Raw genomic sequence first — 12,028 nt, 5'->3', positions numbered from 1 at the left:
GCGAAGGCACGGTGATTGCGCAGCTGCTGTGCCGCCCAGAGCTAAAAATATTTCCCAGCAGAGAGGGGAGTAAGGAGGCTCCCCAGGAGAATCAATTTATTGGGGAGTGGGTGCGGTTGGTCAAACCCGTAGATAGGAGGGGCTGGGGAGCCCGAGGACAGTGTGGGAGCAGTGTCCTTCGTCACGCTGAACACTGGGAGCTCGAGGATGATGGGAAATGGGGGTTCCAAGGAGACGAGGAGCTGGAGCTGGCCCAAGGGACTGCAGACAGACTCAGGGGCAGGTTTGGGTCTGGTCTAGAGGCTCAGATCTTCTCATCCGGGGCCGGCATGCGCTGGCGGGTCGGCTCCACGCCCCAGATCTCCCTGGCGTACTGGGCAATGGTGCGGTCACTGGAGAACTTGCCAGATGTAGCTATGTTCCGGATCACCATCCGCGTCCACTCTCTCGGGTTCTAGAGGCCACAAGGAAGCTCTGGGTTTGCTCTGCGAGTGGGATCCCCACCTTCCACCTCATTCTAACCAGGGCCACCAAAGCCCTGCCAACCCCTGGCCCAGGACCCCTCACCTTGTACAAGGCACTGACTCTCTCCTGGCATTTAACGTAGTCTTCATAATCCGCAAAGACTTTAAACCTGGAGGGGAATGGAGAAGTGGGAAAGTCTCCTGGGGTTGAGGGCCACATCCTGTCCTATTGGATTCCTGAGGACCTAGACAGTGATGCTGCTTCCAAAGGAATGTGGCCGCAACTGCCCTGAAGCCTTGTCCAGCCTCTCCACTGCTCCTGAGCCCTATTCAGCCCTGCAACCCCACGTACGCGGGTCCCTGGCCCGCCAGCTCACCGATCATGGTGCATGAGCATGTTGACAATGTCCTTGAATAGGTCAGGCTGTTTGGGGGAGAAGAAGCCACTGCTCAGCTGGTCAATGATGTGCCGAAGCTCAGGAATCCGGTCATAATACTCCTGGGCATTGTACCTGTGGGGGAAGAGCCATAGTCAGCACCCTGGAAAGGGGTTCTTGGCTCCTCCTCCAGCAAATATCCAGAAAGGTCCAAGCCCCAGGGTGAAAACTCAGGTCCAGCCTGCTACTGTCATCTCTACAGCCGCTGCACTCGCTCCGGAAGTCCTTCCACTCTTCTTCCCACACACCATCACTGTCTCCCAGCAGGTCTGTTTCCTCCATAAATGGCTTTTCTTCCCCACCATCCTAAGTCCATCCTTGGCCTCACTTTCAGGCTCCAGGAGGAGCCAACAGGTACATCCTGAGAAACATCCTTAAACTCAAACTCTCCAGCCATGTTCATCACTGTCCTGGCACCAACTTTCCTCCCCTAGGGTAGGAATTACTTCCTACCCAACAACTTCCTGGGGTAACACAATCACTCCCCGAGCCACCCAGGTTCAAATCTCTCCAGACCAGTTACGTCTCCTTCCTTCCCCTCTTCCAACCAGAAACCATGGCCTCCTCCTCAACAGTGTCCCTAACCCCCATCCCCAGCACTGGCCTGCTGTAGGGGACTCCCCCTGCCATCTGGTGCCAGCCCCACCCCGGTCCCCCAACTGGACATTCCTCCCTCCAGTCAAGCCTCCATCCTGCAGCCAAAGGTGTCTGTTTGGAGTCTAGTTCTGAACATGTTGCACTTCGCTCAAAACATTTCACATTTCCCTCCTGTCCAAAGGACCAAGTCTGAACTTTCTAGTCAAGCCCCACAGGAGAAATTCCTCTCAATATTTAGTGCCTGCTCTTGTAAGCTGAGTGTAAACTGGTACCAACTTTCTTGGAAATGATTTGACAATGTGTATCAGGGGCTTTAAGAATGCATACTTTTTTGACTCAGAAATATCCCCTTCTAATAATTATCTTGGGTTTCCCCAGTGACTCAGCAGTTAAGAATCTGTGTGCAATGAGGGAGACACAGGAGACAAGGGTTTGATCTTTGAGTCGGGAAGATCCCCTAGAGAAGGGCATGGCAACTCACTCCAGTATTCTTGCCTAGAGCATTCCATAGAGAGGAACCTGGCAGGCTACAGTCTATAAGGTCACAAAGAGTCGGATGTGACTGAAGCGACTTAGCACATAGCAAGCATAATAATTATCTTTAGGAAATAATTAGAGATGTGGACATCAGTGTAAAAGATTGGTCATCAAAGGGACATTTATACTAACAAACGAGGAAAATCAACCTTCACATTCAACTATACGGAATTAGTTAAATAAGTATGGCATTTCCATAGGATGGAATGCTATACAGACATTTAAAATATTTGAAAGACTATTTAATGACATAGAAAATGCTTCAGCAATGTTAAGATAACAGGATTCAATATTGTATATATATTATTTCCAACTTTTAAAAACTACACAGGGACTTCCCTGGTGACACAGTGGTTGACTCCATGCTCCCAATGCAGGGGACACTGATTCTACCCCTGGTCAGGGAACTAAGATCCCACATGCAGCACAGTGCAGCCAAAAAAATTAATTAAATTTTTTAAAAACTACATATATATACACACACATATAAATACGTGAAGAAAAAGAGAACTGTCGTTTTAAATCTGGGGGATGAGATTATGAAAGACAGTTTTCTTCTCTGTAGCTTTGTATTTTTCCAATTAATGAGCATGGACTGCTTCTATGCTAAGAAAAGAATCATATTTTAAAATAAAATGTTAAAAATGTAATGCCAGGAAGATTGTCTCTGAAGATCTGCATTTCTGACCACAAACCCAGGTATAACTTAACTACCATACTCATGTTTCCCTTTTTGCCATGGCTGCCAGGGAGCTGAGAATTTCATTTTACTCCCAGTTCCAGAAATGATATTATTTCTTTGGGTTGATATTATTTTCTCTTCCTTTTCCTTCAGCTCTGTGTTACTTCTGTCTCTGCTCATTTCATTCAACTTATTTGTTATGCTACCTCAAAAGTTTTCTAGACTTCTGATGGCCATAAGTAAGACCTTGTGCAGGGACTTCCCTGGTGGTCCAGAGGTTAAGAATCCACCCTGCAATGGCAGGGACGTGGGTTTGATCCCTGGTTGGGGAATTAAGATCCCACAAGCCTCAGAGCAACCAAGCCCTTGAAACACAACTAGAGAGTCTAGAGAGTTTGTGCACTACAACAAAAGATCCCACATGACATGATGCAACCAAGGTCCCACATGCTGCAACTAAGACCCAAGGCAGCCAAATAAATTTTAAAAAATGACCTTGCGCATCCCGGACCAGCCTTTCCAGTGGTGCCTCTTGCTCCCAGCACTACCCTCCAGCAGTCCCACCTTGGGGCCTCCTGCCCATGGACTAAGAACTCTGCAGCCCTTACCCTTTCTGGTCAAGCCTTTCCACGTCCTCCACCCGCATGCCAAAGATAAAGAAGTTCTCCTCTCCCGCCTCTTCTGCCATCTCCACGTTGGCCCCGTCCATGGTGCCAATGGTCAGAGCCCCATTGAGCATGAACTTCATGTTGCCAGTGCCTGAGGCTTCAGTGCCCGCAGTAGAGATCTGCTCGGAGAGGTCAGCAGCCGGGATCACTGCGGGGTGGCAGCAGGGGACACGTTCAGCTCCAGGAAGAGCCCCCATGTCAGCTAGAGGCTCTGAAGTTAGTCTGGTCCCAGGCCTGGCCAGATTCAGAGTCCCCTACCTCCAGCCCTCCAGTCTTCACCAACTGTCTCCTTCTCACTGACCCCTCTCCACCTCTTGTTGATTCTTGAACATCTGGGATCTAACCTGGACTCCTTCCACCCCCCAGCTCCACTGTGTGATTTGAAGGGCACTACTAAGGCCCCTCTCCCCTGTAATTTCATCTCATCTTGCGTGACATTCCACCACTAAGGGAACATCCTCATGATTTGAGTACTGTCCTCTTCAGATTCTTCTTTAAAGTACCAGTACCCCAGGAAGAGGAGATTAATATCTCTTCCAGGGACTGAACTCATCAGAGCTTCCCTAGGGTCCCCACTGGAGGCACCCTACCTTTCTCGGCCAGCGAGACTCGGTAGTTCTCCAGGAAGATCACGCGGAGGCGGTCTCCCACCACCGGGTCGTGGTTGACCACATCTCCAATGGCTGTGATGAGTTTGATGATCATCTTGGCCATGTGGTACCCAGGGGCGGCCTGTGGGGGCACACTTTGGGGTCAGCTCCACAGCCTGGCCTCCTACCCCCATCCTGCAACCCAACCAAGCTGACCTCAACCTGGATATCAAAGGACCACAGCCAATGATCCGGGCTCAGCCTCTCACCTTCCCTCCAATCATCACAGTCCGAGGCACAAAAAACTTATTGGGTTCCTTCTTGATACCTATGGAGAAACAGAGGGATCCAGTGAATGGGCCAGGTTTTCCCTCTGAGCTGTAGCACCTGACGGCATCCAGTCAGCCAGGACTGGGCTGGGCAATAATAGGACTGACTTGGGCTGGCTTGGTGACCTCATATCTGTCATGTCCCCCCCTCTCTGAGCCTTGGTTTGCCCATCTGTGAAGTGGGGATAATTCCATGTCCCAAGAGTTTCCCTGAGTCCAAAGGAGATGTTGATGGAGAAGTATGCAGTATGCTGGGAGGTACACAGAGGCAGGAACAGGAGCCAGAGGGAAGCCTGCCACTCACGGTTGTACAGCGTGATGACATGGAGGCAGTTGAGGAGCTGGCGTTTATATTCGTGAATCCGCTTCACCTGGATATCGAAGAGTGAGTTGGGGTTGATGTGGACTTTGTATTCCTTCTCCAGGTACGCAGAAAATTTTAACTTGTTTTCCTGAAGGCAGGAGAGGGGGAAGAGCTCACCAATAGGCCTCAGCCTCAGGAAATCCTACATTCTCATTTCCTTCCCAGGAAGGTGAGGATAGAAGGCCCCCTTGCCACCTTCATCCACTCCTGCGTCAGGGCAGACACTGCTAAGCAACGTCAGCACTCTTTCAGTGAGGTCAGATGATGCCTTCCCACTGTGGACTGATTCCAGGCAACTTCTACCAATGGCCTGAGGTTGCAGCAGAGATGAGCTCCATGGGCCATTCCTGACACAGACGCCCGGCCCTTCCAGCACTCTCCACTCCGGCCCCAGCACAGGTGTCTGTCCCAGGTTGCAGCGCTGCTCCTCACCTGCTTCACTTTGGCCACATCCCGGATAAAGGACTCATCATCCACATAGGACAGCAGTTTGCGCAGCTGATCCAGGTCTGCGATGTATTCCTCTCCGATGCGCTGTAGGGAGATGGCGCTCGGTTAGGCCCTTGGCCCTCCCCTGTCCTCTTTCACAAAGGGGTCCTTTTCCAGGTCAAACAAGCAGAGTCCACTGCCAACAGCGCCTTCTCCTGCAGCCTCCCAGCTAGGGGGCAGGGCATGTACGCGCATCTTTCCTCCCTTTCTGACCTTGAGCTCGGATGGCTGACGCCCATCTGACCCCCACAGGCCCTCCTCCTGGCCTTTTCCTCTGACAGGCAGTGACTTCGAGGGCCTGCAATCTCTGCTCCTTTCTGGTCTTACTTAAGATGTGACCTGCTGATAACCCTCCATTAGGCTGTGAACTTCCTCGGGTTGACCTTCACAGCCAGGGCCTCCATTAGCTCACATAAAAAGGTGGTTCCCCTCCTCTGGACACATGCAAGGCTGCGGAACGCAGTGCAGAATGGATTTCAGCCCTCAGCTGGGCGCCCTACAGGGAACCACACACACAGCCACACCTGGCTGCGCCTTGCCGTGACTGAGCTGACTGCTACTGGCCATCCACGACTTCTCACCTCAGCAATGATCTCTGCCAGCCCAGGGTTACACATCACCAACCAGCGCCGAGGAGTGATCCCATTGGTCTTATTCTGGAACTTATGAGGCTCCAGCTCGTAGAAGTCCTTGAAGCTACAGGATAGGGTCGGAAGATCATCAATCACCCCTGTGGAATGAGGGTCTTCTCCCTGGGGCCCCTACCCTGATTTCTTGATGAAAAGGTCCTGGAGGTGAAGGCGAGGGGGCTGCTGTGTGTAAGAGGGGACATCCCAGAACGGGACTGGACTGGATAGCAAGCCTGTGACCCTTGTAAGAGCCGTGCTACCTGTGGAAGGAGCCCCAGAGGGCGGCTCTGAGTGGCCGGTACCAGGCAGTGGGCAGGGCCCAGCGGGAGGGGCGGAGTCTGGGGAGCGGGTCTCACATGGTCTTCTTGAGGATCTCCGAGTGGATGCGAGCCACGCCATTGACGGCATGAGACCCGGCGATGCACAGGTGTGCCATGTTGATGCGCTTTACCGCGCCCTCCTCCACCAGCGACATGCGCCGCAGTCGGTCTACATCCCCTGGGAACGCGGCTGCCACCCGCTGTGCCGGGAGAGACCAGAGCTAGGACGAGGACCCAGAACACCGGTTCCCAGCCCCTACCCCCAGATCTTGGCCCATAGCCTTCCCCAGGCCCTCCACGTCCCCACCCTCCACCCCAGGCCTCTCCACTCACGTTAAGGAAGCGCTGGTTGATCTCATAGATGATCTGGAGGTGCCGCGGCAGCAGGGTCTCTATGAGGTGCACAGGCCAGCGCTCCAGGGCCTCGGGCAGCACTGTGTGGTTGGTGTAGGCACAAGTCTTCACAGTCACTTCCCAAGCCTGACAGGTGGGGTGGGGAGGCAGGACCCCCGGGGCTTAAGCCGGATGGCTGTCCACACACACTGTGCAGCCAAGAGCCCCAGCCCTGCCACTGCCAGGCCAGGTTCTAGGACACCCGCCTCTGGGTCCCACACCCCTGTCTGTTCAGTGGGGGCTCCACCCACATCTATCCCCTCCCCAGAGTGGGAAGGGAACCCTGAGATGGAGAGGGTGAGGCAGGAGTGGGGGAGGGGCCCTGAAGCCCACCTTTTCCCACTCCAGTCGCTCCTGGTCCACCAGAATCCTCATCAGCTCAGGGATGGCCAAGGAGGGGTGGGTGTCATTGAGCTGGATGGCCACCTAGAGAGGGGGGGTGTGGAGGACAGTTGGAGTCAATCTGGGCCCAAGGCTACAGTCACTGTCTTTTGCCCCTTCAGAGCACCCCCTGCCCAGGGCCCCTTGTGGTTCTAGGTGGAGGCCCTCAAGGGGGTAGTTGTGGAGCAAGAGGAAGAGGAGAGCGGATTATATTGAGGATCCTCAAGCAGATACCCCTCACACCCACCCCCAGCCTCCACTTCTTCATCTATTAAATGGGCGTTGCAAGCTCAGGCTGGAGGTTGAGAGGGAAGGCACCACTCACCGGAAGTGTAGAGACCGACCCTCCCTGGGGCCTGGTACCTTATCCGGGAAGGCATCGAAGTTGGTGCGCACGGGGTCGAGGCAGCCAAACTTGGAGGACTTGAAGCGGCGGATGATGTCCTGGAGCGTGGCAGCCACTACGAAGTACTCCTGCTTCAGCCGCAGCTCCTTCCCCTCAAAGAACTGGGGACAGTGCGAGATGGGGCGGAGTCAAGGTGGTGGGCGTGGTCTAACACTGCTGTGGGCGTGGCCAGGAGAGACTCCCACCCATCCCGAGATTCCTGAGCCCTGAACTGCTCCACCTCAGGGACCCAAGAGTCTTTCTCCCACCAAGAAGCAGCAATGCAGTTGGGTCAGGAGGGAGGGCTACAAGGACCAGGAGTATTGTGGGTGTCTCCAGGGAAGAGCTCCTCCAAAGAGCCACCCCCCACCCCCGGATCCAAGCATCCTCACACTTAAAGAACTGGGGGGAAGCACAGGACACTCAGGGGGCCAGCAAGATGCCCTGGGTGTGACTAGGGCACCAGCAGGTGTCACTCCCCCTCCTGCCCTCTCCCACGCACGCTGGCTTCCTGTCCCCAGCCCAGAGGGTAACATACGTTGTCGTTGGGGTACAGGACCCTTGAGATGTTCTCAGCCAGGTTGCGGTCCAGCACGGCCTGGATGTAGCCACCGACATTGACTAAGGAACAAAAGTGGGAACGGGGTCAGGCTTGGGCCGAGGGGCTCCGCAGTGGCGGGGGCTGCTGACTCCGGCGAAACTCACAGTCCTTGAGGTTGAAGTCGTTGGGGGCTTTGGCAGACCACAGGCGCATGGTGTTGACGACGTTGTTGCGGTAGCCAGGCACGGGTGTGTCGTAAGGCATGGCCAGCACCACCTGCGGGACACCCCGCCTGCTGTTCAGAGGCGGGCCTCTGCTGCGTCTCAGAGGTCCTGAGAGCTGGAGCTCCATGCTTTGTCCCTGCACTCCGCCAGCCAACTCCCAACCCCGGATTCCAGCCCCAACTCCGGACCACAAGCAACCCCACCAACCTCTCTGGGCCTCGGCCATAGAGGACATCCCGGTGCCTCCCCACACCCCCGCCGGCCCCCCTTGCTGGGCTGTTGTGAGGATTCCAGGAGGAGGCAGTGATGAGCTGAGACCAAGGTGGGCCTCTGTTGGTGGCCACTCTGCCATGGTGCGGATGCACTGGCCACCTGGCCTAGGCACAATCTAGAGAACACTCTGGACTCCTGGAAGGACTGGGAGATCATGGGGCCTGGCTGAGGGGGTCATAGAGGTCAAGTCCATCCAAAGGTTAACCACAGGGCTAATTAGCAGTGACTAATGCTGGCCCCACCTCACACAATTAGCAAACATCAATGTGCATGCACACTGAATGCTAAGTTGCTCATTTATGTCCAACTTTTTGCGACCCTATGGACTGTATCCTGCCAGGCTCCTCTGTCCATGCTCTGTCCAGGCAAGACTACTGGAGTGGGTTGCCATGCCCTCCTCCAGGGGATCTTCCCAATGCAGGGATCGAACCCATTCTCCTGCATTGCAAGCAGTCTTTACTGCTAAGCCACCAAAGCCCACAAACATCAATAATTGCTGCAAATAACTGCCAGCTACCACGGAGAAAGGGGTGCACCCACACCTCCCTCCCCAGCATTAAGTAGCCCCTGACTGGAGCAGAGCAAATGCTGCAGCTCAGAGACAGAAGGGACTGGCCCAAGAGCATACAGCTAGGAGGGCAGCCAGAGCCCTGCCAGACCTTAGCGTGGATGACAGCGGAACAAACTCTGGGTTCTGAAAGCCTCGAGGTTGCTGTGCAGCCATCTGGAGGCCGGTGAGCTGCAGCCACAGCAAAAGGACTGGTGGCGGAGCTGGGGTTTGGACACCTGGTTTAGCGGTAGGCTCCCACCAACCTGCTCTATGACCTTGAACATGTCAGTTGCCCTTCCTAGGCTTTAGTTTTCTCTCCTATCCCCCTTTTGGACTGTTGGTTTATTTCCCATCAAGCCCCCAACTCAAATATGCAGGGGAGCCGAGACTCTGTGATTATTTTGGGCGGCAAGGAGCAGTGGTAGAGCAGGGCAGTGTCTCTCCTCCTCCCAGCTCTTCATGTGGTCTGGCTCCCCTGTGACCCTGTCTCCAGCCTCTCTGGGTTCCAGCTGTGTTCCAGCTGTGTAAGTCACTTAACTCCTCTGAGCTCAGTGGCCTCCGATATAAAATAGCACTTGGCCCAGTAGCTTCCAGGCTCTTTCTTTGCTTCTCTCGGTTTCCTCCAGAACCTCCACTCCTCCTCCCCTCCGCCTCACTAGATCTTCCCCTGCTCCCTGGCTTCCCCCTCACCTGTGTGTCCACCCACTTGGCCCCCTGGCTGGTGTGTTCCACTCGGCCATAGAAGTGCACCGGCAGCGTGAACTCAGGACGGGCCTTCTCCCAGGGGTTGCCGTAGCGAAGCCAGTCATCAGCCTCCTCCATCTGAACCGCAGGCGGGTCAGGGGAGAAAGAAAGGCAGAGTCAGAGCCAGGCTCACACCACAGGAGATGGTGGGAATAGCAGGAGCCTGCAGCCCTGGTATGCCCTGTACAGGGAGGGTGTGAATGACCGGCTCTGCAGTAGGTGGGCCCCCAGTCTGGTGGAAGATCCAATGGGGCTCTGTGTGTGTATGAGAGTCTGAGACATTCTACAGCCGTGGACCTCCTGTCCCAGGAGCTGACAGCTGGCTAGGGGCCAGGGGAAAGGGCAAAGATGCTCTCCACCCAGGCTGCTGGGGCTGCTTCTGGATCTATGTGCAGATGAATGAACAAATAGCCATCTTCATCATAACCACAAGGTCAGGGCCCAGGGTCACTCACCTGCCAACCCCCAGAGATCTTCTGGTTAAAAATCCCAAACTCATAGCGGATCCCATAGCCATAGGCAGCCAGGCCCAGTGTTGCCATTGAGTCCAGAAAGCAGGCTAGGGGTGTGCAGGGAGGTGGATATCAGAGACCCAACATAAAGGAACACTTCTGCCCAGTCCCCTGGCACCCCACTCACTTACCCGCCAGCCGGCCCAGGCCCCCGTTGCCCAGCCCTGCATCCTCCTCGATTTCCTCCAGCTCCTCCATGTCCAGGCCCAGCTAGGGGTAGGAGGGTATAAGAGAAGTCAGGGCCAAGGGCCAGCAGGTCAGTCCCCCATCCTGAAGGTGCGCCCACCCCTGCACACCTGATAGGTGGCCTCATCACAGGCGTTCTCCAACGCCAGGTTCACCATGGTGTTCTGCAGCGTCCGGCCGATGTAGAATTCCAGAGACAGGTAGTAGATCCTCTGTCCGGGGAAACAGATGGGGAGGGGGAGGGGAGGGAGGGTCAAGGCGGCCCCCTGATATTTAGCCAGGCCCGGCTGGGCCTGCACCTCTCACACCTGCTGCCCCACTCCTAGGCTCCAGTGGGTTCCAGCCCTGCCTCCAGTTTTCCTGCCTTCTCAGGCTTTGGGACCCAGAAGGTAAGATACTGGTCCCAGCATTTCTTCTGACTTTGGACAAATCACTTTTCTTCTCCGAGCCTCAGTTTCTTCATCTGAAAAATGGGGCCATAGCCACCTCAGGGGGCTAAGGTGCTTAGGAGAGGTGGGAACTCCTTCCTTCGCACACAGTCCTGCCAAGAGCCCATCAGGAAGTCAGGACACAGGGAAGCACCACCAAGAGCTCCTGAAAAGGGGAGGCCAGGCCCAGAGAGAGAAGTCATTGGCTCAAGGTCACACAATGACTCAGGGCTAGAGTCGGCCATCTCCCTTCCTCACAGTGCCCAGCTCCCCTTGGCCCTCAAGCCTCAGTCCCAAGAAGGGGGGCGGAGAGACTCCAGTATCCAGGATGCTGATGGTGCTCAGGCTCCTGGTTTCCTGGGTCCCCTCCCCGCCCCTCCCCCACCCCCTGCCCAGCAGTGTCAGGTTGCTGACATTTACCAGTGACCCCAACAGACACTTGATCTCACCACCCCAGCTGCGCCCCACCCGGCACACCAGCACACCACACACACGTTCGGTAGAATGTCCTTCTACTTAGGATCCAACCCAGGCCGCGGGGTCTTCCTGCCCACCCCCAGCAGCCTCTCCATTCTCTGACTGAGCGCTGAGCCTTTGCAACCAGCCTACCTGACCCGAGGCCCCTGACCTGCCCCCCACTCCAGGTTTCTCCCCCTGGGTGGTCCCAGCACCCATTGCACCTGGCACCCCTGGATGGTCCAACCTCAGGAACCCGGAGGCACCCTTTCTTTTGCTGCAGAAAGTCCTGACCCCAGGAAGGGCCTGTCGTCCGGTCCAGATCTCCCAGCCCCCAGGGCAGGGCCCCCCAGCCCACTCCCCACCCGGGGTGCCCCAAGCAGCACCTTGGGGTCCTTCTCGTAGTAGTGCTGCTGCGTGCGGATCCAGCGGCCCACGAGGTGGTCGCGCACCGTGTAGGCCAGCGCGAAGTAGTAGTCTCGCGGGGTGGCCACATTGCGGTCCTTCACAAGGGTGAAGTGTAGGTGCCGGTTGAAGTTCTTCTTCAGCTCGGTCACATTCTCCACACCGGCCAGGCCACGCACGCTGATCTGCTTTCTCTTCTCCTGGTCTGTCAGGGGCCGGGACATGGCTGCGGGAGGGTGGGCCGGACTGACTGTGCAGACGGGTGGCCTGAGCGGTGCCTCCAGCCCGGGAGTGGAGATCCCCAGCCGGCTGGTGCTTTAAAGCCTGGCTCCGGGCAGCTTGCCCCACCCCTTCCCTCGATGGGAGGGTCTTGGCCCGGCTCCTCAGGGAGCTATTTTGGGGTGAGCGAAGGAGAGGAGGGGCAGGGCAGGGCCAGGGCTGGCC

At 56.0% G+C, this 12,028-nt stretch overlaps 1 protein-coding gene across 1 annotated transcript; it reads right to left on the bottom strand.

Annotated features, from left to right (window-relative positions):
• Positions 1 to 70: 70 nt before the first annotated feature.
• PYGM (glycogen phosphorylase, muscle associated) lies at positions 71 to 11,885 on the bottom strand. Its single transcript, XM_055580904.1, has 20 exons — positions 11,566 to 11,885; positions 10,406 to 10,507; positions 10,241 to 10,319; positions 10,053 to 10,156; positions 9,544 to 9,675; positions 7,971 to 8,082; positions 7,804 to 7,886; positions 7,244 to 7,387; positions 6,833 to 6,925; positions 6,440 to 6,586; positions 6,143 to 6,306; positions 5,739 to 5,853; positions 5,101 to 5,202; positions 4,609 to 4,756; positions 4,245 to 4,303; positions 3,976 to 4,117; positions 3,326 to 3,533; positions 842 to 976; positions 568 to 634; positions 71 to 454 (listed from the first exon to the last, which is right to left on the bottom strand). Exons 1-20 carry the CDS (start codon positions 11,806 to 11,808, stop codon positions 305 to 307), a joined length of 2,529 nt encoding a protein of 842 aa, XP_055436879.1. The 5' UTR covers positions 11,809 to 11,885; the 3' UTR covers positions 71 to 304.
• Positions 11,886 to 12,028: the final 143 nt, after the last annotated feature.

The sequence above is a fragment of the Bubalus kerabau genome, chromosome 5 (genome assembly GCF_029407905.1).
Source record: "Bubalus kerabau isolate K-KA32 ecotype Philippines breed swamp buffalo chromosome 5, PCC_UOA_SB_1v2, whole genome shotgun sequence".
NCBI classification, from domain to species: domain Eukaryota; kingdom Metazoa; phylum Chordata; class Mammalia; order Artiodactyla; family Bovidae; genus Bubalus; species Bubalus kerabau.
The sequence above is the reverse complement of the archived record's forward strand: the minus strand, read 5'-3'. Positions and strand labels throughout refer to the sequence as shown.